Genomic DNA, 10,793 nt, shown 5'->3' with positions numbered 1-10,793 from the left:
AAGTTTCTTTGGATGGTATAATAAACCCCAAATACACAGATGAGTCGACGGTCGAATGCAAAACTAAATTTTCAAATTATAAATCTACCGTTATCCTTGTAGAACTGCAATATGAAGCAAATAGCACCTTACCAGGTATGTATCAACATATCCTGTAGTACTATGAAACTAAATTGAAACTCAAATTATCTTTATTTCATAGGTAAGCATTTCTTTCGTAAAGGTAGAATTCCGATGTTGGCGACCATGGCGATCGGCGACTGCGATTACTATGAATTCATATCGAGCCCTGAGCAAAACAAGCGACCGCGTCTCGCGAAATTCTGGGCGTGGCTAGCAAGTGAGGCTAGCTCCGTTCATTCTGAACGTTCCGTTTGTTGACGACGAACTCTTAAGGTAGCATTCCGATGTTGATGACCACGGCGACTGGCAACAGCGACTGGTGGTCGCATTCCTGGTCGCCTGTCGCCTGGTGACCAGTAGCTTACGGATCCAAGCGATCGCGACCGACCAGTCTTCTCACGGTATTTAATATAATCGATTGTATTCTGGTGCTTAATACAATTATGTCGAACTATTAATCCACAACCAGAATAAAAGTTAAAAGTTAAGAAAACGAAGACGACAATACACTAATTTTGCCAATTTCTTTCTTAATTAATTTATTTCTATATCTCTCGAATGGTAACCTATCACAAACTCGATTTTTTTTCCGAAATAGCGTTTGTTTGAATTTTCATTACAAGACACAATTAGGTTAGGTTAGGTTAAGGTAGGTTTAAAAGAAAAAATATTGGAAAATGTAATTTCAGACTACTGATAGGTAACCCTCTCGAATCATATAGGGTGGGTTTTTAGACACTAAATCTCGAAACTCGTCTATTCAGAAAAAAATCGTCAATTAATAAAGATTACGTTACAGTGGAGAGTAGACCGAGTCTGGAAAATGCGATTCTGTTCAAAATAAAAACAAACGACAGCGGCGATTTTTATGACACCAGTGCGAACATCACCGTCAAGGAGGGACCGTTAATGGTCAAGATTTCTGGGGACTATGACAAAGTGGATCATTTTTGGTAAGTTTTCGTCTCTTATTTTAACCAAAGCCAGTGTCAAAGCTTACTTGTGTCGTTATCTGTGACCTTATTGCTACCTCCTAAAGTAGGTCAACGAAAGCCTTTCTATAAATGTCACATTAAATGTATGGGAGCGTTTATGAGTCGATACTAGCCGGCCGAATTCAAGTTTTTCTTGTATTGAATCGGTTCTATTGCGCGAGCCGAGAGGCAGGAACGCTGGAAATATTTCCGATTATTTTTACAAACGTAATGACAGCCGTTTGACAAATGTATATCGTACACTATACGTATTCTATTTAGTATGTACAGTAACTATTGTGTTCAGCTGTTTTCTTGTAAATTTTCGAGTTAACTTTGTATTTTTTTTTCTATCGTGAACATTGACTTACAAATAAATGGACGACGGGTCCAATACAAAAACCACGAAAAAAATGTCCCAAGTCAACCTATTTAAACGTAGTGACATGTAAAGGAATATGAAAAAGCTAAAACGTTAGATTTAAATTGTAATGTCATCGCAGTACTGTCTAATTTTGCTTGCTTCGCTGTCATTCGAACAAACGAAGACTAAAGCGTGAATGACGCTCTGTATACGATTTTAACGCCCTATAAGTTCGAACACTTTTTAGCGCGGACCCGACGTCCATATAATTGTAAGTCAATATATTATTTAAATAAAATAATTTTAATTTTTAATTAAGTCAAATATTTTTTACGGATCGTATATCTTCAATTGTACTATATATTTTTCCAAGGTGATTAATTTAACACTGTCACTGTTATGCCGAATCAATCAAAGCCTTTTGAGGTTGTATCGACTGTTAACGTTAAAATTTTGGATAATTCTATTTATTTAAAAAACAGTTATTGATGTCGGTTTACTTACTAGGTAACGTATTTTCAATATCAGATAGGTTTTTGGTGCCTCTTATGTTAGACACCATCCTGTACATAACTGTGGTAGCTCAATGATTTGACTTTTTTTTTATAATATCAACTGACGGTGAAGCTACACGCCTGTCCATAACAGTTGCAGTGCCACTCAGAGCCTTAAATCGCAAAAATCTGGGAGACACTGCCACTGCGCCAGTCACCCTGAGACTTTGACAAGAGTCATGTGCCTGTAATTTCACCAGCACCCTTACCCTTTAAAACCCGAACACAGTAATGCTGACATTACTGCTTAGCGGCAGAAGTATTTCCCTGGACGAATACTACTACAGGATCTAGACCTACTGCTTCTCAAGCAACGGGACCTTGGGTTCGGATCCGGGCTTGCACCTCTGAGTTTTTCGGAATTTATATGAAATTCACTGTGAGCTTTTCGGTGAAGGAAGACATTGTGATGAAATCTGCACGTCGAAAAAGGTTCACAACACTCGGAAAACATTTAAAGTGTTCAACCCGCATTGGGCCAGCGTGGGGGACTATAGCCTAAACCCTCGCCTGAGAGAAGACCCACGCCCAATAGTGTGACGTATAAAGGGGTTGACAGTGGTGAATATGTTATCCTTTACAGGATTTTACTTACGTAAAATAATAATAATGTACGTTAATACGTTTCAGGTGTCAAAACATTATAGACAAAGAAGGTGAAAATCCTAAGGTATTTTTCAGTAAAGCAGATTTTTCAGAATACGAAAATCCAAAAGAAGCTATAGCTATTGTAGTAAGTATTTTGTATATAACATAATTTCAACGATCTAAATATAACGAGTCCAAATATTAGCTCCATCTTCAACTTTAATATTGGTTTTATATTGGCATCGAGTATACGTATAACCAGAAATAACACGAAATATAATTGAATTTGTTTGAAAACCATTCCGCCAAATCATTACGGTGACAACTGCGTTCCGGTTGACCAGCTCGAATTCGAAACTATTGACGGGTGTCGACAATTGTTTCACTTCAAATCGACCAGTTTAACTTGAACTTTGCTATAATGGAGGACAATTTAAAAATTACATATTTAATATTTAATTGCCGATGAAATGTGATTCCGTTTGTTTTGTAATTAGATGTTTTGCTGTTTTTCCCACGCCACCGAATGGAACAGCCCCCCACAGTTAGAAATATTATATTTATTACAATAAATACAGAATATTTTTGGAATGTACGGAGACGTACACTCAGGTCAGTTGTTGACGCTGTACAATTTCAGCTTTCTAATTTGTGATTTCAGTGCAAACGAGAGTTGACATTTAAAAGTGATATAAGGCCTTTATTTCGTCTCTATTTCTGGTTATATACTCGACGTATATTGGTTTTCCAGTCCTATTCCTATCGGTATTCAAATTTCAACCAAGACTTTAATAGTTTTATGTTCACTGAATAGAGATACACGTATGTAATATCAGAAATCAATGTTTTTTTCCCCAAGTCCAGTTTGATCGAAAAATTTTGTTTTCGTTTCTTGAATAAATCTATTACTTACCTTGTTACAGCATACCAAACATTTATATGGAAATAACACGCCATGGAATTGTACCCTGCTTACGCGGAAAGACGCTCAGATACATAAAAATAATTTATATGTTTATGATAACGCGTCTTATTCAAAAATAGAATGGAAGGCAGCAGTCCATATTGTTGGTAAGTTATTCTTATATCCTTAAAAGGAGACTCCGGTTACTCTTATTGTAAAATCAAAAGTGTTAAGGAAATAAACAATCATAAGAAGTATTAATAACCATGTAACTGTATTCGCCTTTAGGTTAATTATCTGTTAATACAATAAGTAGTGTATTAACAAAAAAGTTTTTCAGAGGAAATGAAACTATTTTTCCGGATTTAAATCGCGTATATGTGTCACGGACATGGTCACGGTTGACTATGGGACCTGTAAAAGGCCCGATACGTCGGTTTGTTTGAAAAAACAAATATACGCGATTTAAATCCGGAAAAATAGTTTCATTTCCTATGTGTAACAATCGCGAAAACCTCGATAAGTTTTTCAGAATCGATGAAAAACGAATTACTCACTTGCCGTGATAGATTAATAAAATTTAAAAATCAAATAATCATAGGTTAAACTTTATAACAGAGATCTAAGCCATTTCCTACTTGCGAAATATGAAAGGGAAAAATAATTTCGTACTTTTGAATAAGGATTGCTTTGTCCAGAACATCGAGTATATAACCAGAAATAGAGATGAAATAACGGCCATCCATCCCTGGTAATTCATCAGGCAAATGGGCCTTATATCACTTTCAAATATCAACTCTCGTTTAAGCTGAAATCACAAATTAAAAAGCTGAAATAGTAAAGCGCCAACGAACAGAATATTTTTGTATATACGTCTCCGTATATACAAAAATATTCTGTATTTATTGTATTAAAGATAATATCTCTAACAATGCCGTGCTGTTCTATTCGGTGGTGTGGGAAAAACAACAAAACATCGAATTACAAAACAAACGGAATCACATTTAATCAACCTGCTAATTCATTACTCAACGAAGAATAGGTTTTAAATAAATTAAATGACATTTCGTCTCTATTTCTGGTTATATACTCGATGGTCCAGAACTTGCTGACAAAAAGATTCTCTCATTTTGTAAGTAGATTTTTTTTTCTTCTTTTTTATTGAGGGACAAACAGTTACACACATATAAAAAAATACATATTTTAAAATTAACTTATAAATAAACCCACAGTCCCCTAAATGTACATTAAATAAAACAAAAAGTAGGTAAACAGACAATCTGATACACAATAAACAACACGGAAGAAATAAAAAAGTATGTATGTGGTCTATGATAAACAATTTCAAGTCATGAATAGATATAGCCACAGACATATAGACATAACACATACAACACAAAGAACACGTGCACAGGAACAACGGAACAGAACAAACATATTCAGCAAATGCGTATTTCGTCTTCCGAACACTGCAAGAGTGCACACAGAGGTAACTCGCTGCGCTCAGGACCGGTCGTGTCATTACGTAACGGAACACAAGTCGTAATTGAATCGAAAAATAATTATTAACAATGCGTATATATATATATATAATAAGTATGTATATATAATAAGAAGATATATTTTAATTGTTTCTTACTATATCCTAATGACGGTTGTACTGACTCCTAGAGAATCAAATTTTACATTCAACAATAGTATAATCTCGAATTTCACATATTTTGAGCTACAAAACTATTGTATTGTAATTTCATATTAACAGGTACAGTAGAGTAAAAATAATAAACTTAATTTTCAGAAGAGACACCAGAAAACATGCTGCTCTTTAAAATGAAGGACGACAACACTGGATGTGAAATTGAGAAACCAGCTTTTAGCTTTACAATTAAAGAGGACAGCACAATAACGGTGAAGATTTCAAATGCTAATACCAATTTTTATAAATTTTGGTGAGTTTTTAAGTTTAAGGCGAGGTATTTCAAAGTGTTTTAGAGACGAAGTGTGTTGAAGGCCGCGCGCAGAAAATTAATATATTGTTACATAAACACAGGCGGAAAAACTTCACACAGATCGGACGTTGACAAAAGTCCGATGACAACTGACGGATGTCGTTAAGCCGTTGTGCAATTTTCAGGTTTTGGGATAAAAGTGAATTTAACAACTCTAGTTGAAAACCAAAACTCCACATGGAAATGATGTTTGATATTTTAATCTTAAATAATTCGTTTCATACTTTTATTTTAACCCGTGTTCTGGATTTTATATGATCGAGTAAAGTACATACTATCGTGTAGCAAATTAGCACATTCAATAACAATCGAAAAATCTTTAGGTGTATCGTATATTTTTTGTAAGACTGTTATTTAATAATAAATACCTAAAATCATCGAGTATATAACCAGAAATAGGGACGAAATGTCATTTAATTTGTTTGAAAACTATTCTGCCAAATTATTACAGTGACAACTGCGCTCCGATTGGCCAGCCCGAATGCGACCACTTGAGCTTTGCTATAATTGACTAAAATCGCAAAATACATATTTAATTACCGATGCAATGTGATTCCGTTTGTTTTGTAATTAGATGTTTTGCTGTTTTTCCCACACCACCGAATGGAACAGCCCCCCATAGTTAGAGATGTTATCTTTATTACAATAAATACAGACTATTTTTGGAATATACAGAGACGTACACACAGGTCAGTTGTTGGCGCTGTACTATTTCAGCTTTCTAATTTGTGATTTCAGCGCAAACGAGAGTTGATATTTAAAAGTGATATAAGGCGTATTTGCCTGATGAGTTGCCAGAGTAGGATGGCCCTTACACCGTCTCTATTTTTGGTTATATACTGCCCAAAATGCATTTGATTTAGCAATACAGTTTTTCTCGCTTCTCGGTGCGTCGCAGCGTTATTTTGCATATTTCTTATATATTTTTTATATTTATTTCTGTTTCCATAAGTATTATAGAAAATAAGACTATGTCTCAAAGCAATTCTTCATCTCAGAGAACACCTGAGCCTATCAAAAAGACTTGAATGAGTTGATAAGAGCGAGGTATTCCACAACGTGGCAGCTGACCGCAGATGACTTTGTATCATCGTGTTGCCACGAATCAATTTGAGGCATGTGCTGGTCTGTCGCTGTAACCGACTTTACTTTTAGAGTTTACTTGAGTCTATACGACCTCAAATGGATTTGGTTGCCTCCGCATAACAGTCAAAGTGTTGAATCAATGGCTTTGGAAAAATATATATAGTAAAATTCATTACTATGAGGTGTGAAAACACGATTGCTAAAAATTTTGACGATAGGAAAAAAAACACAAATTTACCTCGAAATACAAGAAAATCTTTTTGTATTCAATAGGTACTTTACATATACTAATGTTTTTTTGTTTTATTATATCAACTGAACTAAATAGGACACGTGTACTTATACAACATATGTACTATGCCAGTGTCTCTGTCGTACGACATAAGCAAAATGTCCTTATTAGTACGGGAAAATTTTGAATTCCAGCTGGGGTAGATCGACTCCTAAGGTAGTGTTTATGCTTTAGAAAAGTGCCAAAGATTTTCATATTTTTTTATGTTTTAAAGTCCTAAATTTGCATTTAAAATAAAAGATCTCCGTGGTCGAGTGGCTTGCGTAGCGGTTTTCATGGTATCGCCATCACCGAGATCCCGGGTTCGATCCCCAGCCGGGTCAATGTAGAAAACGAATTTTACTGTATTGTCTCGGGTCTGGGTGATGAAACAAATAATAAATAAATTCTATTTAATGGCATTGTATTCTTTTTCAGGTGTGAAAGAGATACAAATAGCACAAGTAACACCAAAGTTTTGGAAGTAAATTTGACCTTATATTTCGTATACCCTTCTTACGCCATTGCCGTTATTGTAAGTATTAATTTTAAATTAATCCATAACATAAAATAAACGTGTCAAACGATCACATCCAATTATGTAATTTTAAAATAAGAAATTCTATAAATTATAAATACCAGGCTGTCAGAACTTTATATGTAATTAAATATAGTAAACTGCCTTCATCATTGAATCTTCACTTGCCTGAACAAAATTTCAAATTAAATGTCTATGGTCTTTCTTTTATTTAAAATGCTATGGTGTTTAGAAGAAAATAATCCTTATGGTTGAGACTTTCGATCAGTTTAGTAAAATAACTGGTGCTTGTTTTTTCACATTTAGCGAGTTCGATTCCCGGTCCAGACAGGCGATTGTTAAAAATCTAAATGAAGATTTCTTTCAGTAAAGTTTTCTATCTATGGCATTTAAGATACTTCGTGTGGCATAGCCGTGTGACGCCCAGCTTAATAATTATTAACTAACTTATCTTTTTTTTTTTAATTTAAGCCAGTACATTCGTTGCATGGAGAATTCAAATGCTTTATAGCAACAACTGCTTACTTTTTGGATACAAATAAAATCATTCCGACGACTTATGAAAAAGTGTGTGAGGCCAGACTTGAACTTATAGGTAAGTATAAAGCCATTAACTTGCAATTATAACTGTCCAGGGGGCCTGCTATGAGCTTATAAGCCAGCCAGCCAAGTTCCTTGCAATTCACTTGACGTGGTAGAACTAAATTGTTTAAATTCATATCGTGACCTAATTTAAGGCGTGACTTTTAATTTTGTCGTCCGACAAAATTACATTGAAATTGAAATTAATAAGGTGAGTTTGTAATTTGATATAATCTCAGTACAGAGTCCTTGAAATATCCCCTAGTTCGCCACTATACAGGACTTGACACTGGAGATAATGAAAATAGGTTCTCACTACGACACTACTCAAAGTATATTGAGAGAAAAACGCCTTGAATGGAAGAAATAGCAAAATCAACCACTAAAGTAATTGCTCCTAAATTAAAGTTAGGCGCTATTTATAAAAGTGAATCTTCATGTGTGAACAGCCACCCTTCGAGGTGGATGATTTTCTTCAAAATGAAATGGGACCACTATGGAAGTACCCCCTTTCCAACAAAAAAAGAATCATGAAAATCAGTTCACAAATACCGGAGTTATCGCGTAACATAAATACAAAAAAAAGAACATACAGTCGAATTGAGAACCTCCTTTTTTGAAGTCGGTTAAAAATAATTTGAACGTATCTTGTATTCGTACATTTTCATTGATTGCATTAAAGTCAAATTTGGCACTATTTAAAAGTTATTTTACGATTTTCTGTCTATAAAATTATTAAAATGATTAAAACTCTATTTAAAAATTGCAATAACATTCATGCCAATAATTTATCAACAATACTTTAAAGATTGGGAACTCGTACTAAAATTTTCAAAAAACGCTCAATAGTTAATGGTAATTATTTATCTTATAAAGATAACAAATAATTATGAAACTGAAAATATAATAAAACTTAAATGGAATTTCTTAAAAATGTAGCAAATTCTAAAAAAAGTTAGTCATGGAGTAACTTTTTTGAATTGCTTATTTTTACAGATGAGGCCATAGATACAGGAAAAAAGGGTAGATTATATAGTATAATGACGCTATGTAAGATCGGGTACCGATGTCGCCACTTTTTAGCTTGTGTGCAATTCAAACTTTACGCTCTATTGTTATAACTTAAAGATTTTGATATGGCAGGGCCTAAAACGTGAAAACGACGTAACACAATTTTAAAGTTTAACAAAATTAAACTTACAGTCACTTGAGTAAGAGTTATGTTAAAATATTTCAGTATTTTTTTCATCCTGGTTCAGTCATTCACCATCAGGTGGCGTTTTAGTAAAAATACTACTAGTATATAAAAGCTAACTATTACACGTTAGATGGCGCTGAAACTCATTTTCGTTACACTAAAAACTCACAAAGCGGGTTTCACCCGCGTCTGCCGCAGGACCGCGGCATCTGTAGAATGTAATATACTCCCGGACACATATATCGAGCCACTTTGCATTGTCAGTATTAAATGTCGTTAGCTTAAATAATGTTTGATTGATCAATAACTAATTCAAGTTTGAAACTGGTGTACTAAACATCATTTTCAAAAGGTTTTGTTGAAAATTTGAATTTGCGAAATCGGCAAAAACTCTTTCTTCTATGATAATAAAACAAATTTTATTCTGGCACTTGAAAAATAAAAATGCAAGATGGCTCGATTTATGTGTCCGGGAGTGTAGTTGAATATGTAAAATTAGTAGCACATTTCACGGCGCGTTTTACGCCTGTAGCGGTGACGGTTGCTCGCGGTTGCCGCGATGGGGTACTAGTAGAACCGCGCAGGACGCGATCACCTACGCGCTTGGTGGCCGTCGTCGCCCGCGCACTTAGGTGGTCGGTTCAGGCGCAATGTTAAACCGCGCGACTTGCGATTAACTCCCGCTAACTTCGCGGTCCTTTCCGCAATCGCAACGGTTTCGTGTCCGCAACCGCGGCGGCTACGTGCCCGCACAATCTTGCAGGGTCGTGAGTATTGAAATAAAACCGCTGTCTAGCAGCACCGGCGGGCGCGGATTGAAACCGCTCAGTGAATTGTTAACCTTATTAACCTTAAACTGACGCTACTCAACGAGGGATGTGGTTCTACCTAATCGATAGTTAGAAACCATGTGGCTGTTTTTAATATTACAAAAATATTTAATTTTTCATTATATACCTACACTGGTACTGGTGTATTATTAAATTAATATATTAATGTAAATTATTATTATTTTCTTAATGGCGGCCACTAGGCCGCCAAAAAATATGGCGATCGTCGCCAGTGTCAGTTTTCCATTATACTTTACCACGGGTTGGTGAAGCTGTCATTGTCAAGAGTAAACTCGAACCATCAACTAATTTAATAAATTAAATTATGTTGTTTTTTTTTAGGAAGGATTTATGTAATTTCCTATAATTGTTTCTAATTTATTTTGTATGCATGCACATGTAATATAAAGCCGATTTTGTTTTATTTATTTTTTAAATGCATTTGCTATGGAAATTTAAACAAAGTCAGAAATAGCAAGAAGAAAACCAATCTTTCGATTTTCCTGCAGCTTCAATCCAACCTACTTTTATTTTGAACTCATTAGAAAAACTAAATTAAAAATTAAAAATACTCTACGTTTAATCTACGAGTATAATGGAATTTAAATATAGTTAAGGAACAACCACCAACATGGCCAGATTCCATAGATAACGACACAGGAAAAAACTTAAGTACACTACGACGCCAGACGAAGATACCATTCTTTACAATACAAACCAGGCCTATCAAAGGAAATAACAGACATTTGCCAGACGCAACAGATAAACGCAC

At 34.8% G+C, this 10,793-nt stretch overlaps 1 protein-coding gene across 1 annotated transcript in view; it reads left to right on the top strand.

The window, feature by feature from the left end:
- Positions 1 to 6: 6 nt before the first annotated feature.
- LOC113232244 overlaps positions 7 to 10,793 on the top strand; it is a 15,571-nt gene continuing 4,784 nt past the window's right edge. Inside the window, exons 1-7 of the mRNA XM_026466907.1 lie at positions 7 to 135; positions 923 to 1,076; positions 2,646 to 2,748; positions 3,527 to 3,674; positions 5,306 to 5,456; positions 7,312 to 7,408; positions 7,883 to 8,006. Coding sequence (XP_026322692.1) covers positions 1,033 to 1,076; positions 2,646 to 2,748; positions 3,527 to 3,674; positions 5,306 to 5,456; positions 7,312 to 7,408; positions 7,883 to 8,006 — 667 coding nt within the window. The 5' untranslated portion in view covers positions 7 to 135; positions 923 to 1,032. The remainder of the gene's footprint in view (positions 136 to 922; positions 1,077 to 2,645; positions 2,749 to 3,526; positions 3,675 to 5,305; positions 5,457 to 7,311; positions 7,409 to 7,882; positions 8,007 to 10,793) is intronic.

Source organism: Hyposmocoma kahamanoa, unplaced genomic scaffold (genome assembly GCF_003589595.1).
Source record: "Hyposmocoma kahamanoa isolate Upper Pololo Valley unplaced genomic scaffold, ASM358959v1 67, whole genome shotgun sequence".
Taxonomy (NCBI): Eukaryota; Metazoa; Arthropoda; class Insecta; order Lepidoptera; family Cosmopterigidae; genus Hyposmocoma; species Hyposmocoma kahamanoa.
Note: the sequence above shows the minus strand (reverse complement) of the source record. Positions and strands in the feature narration are given on the sequence as shown.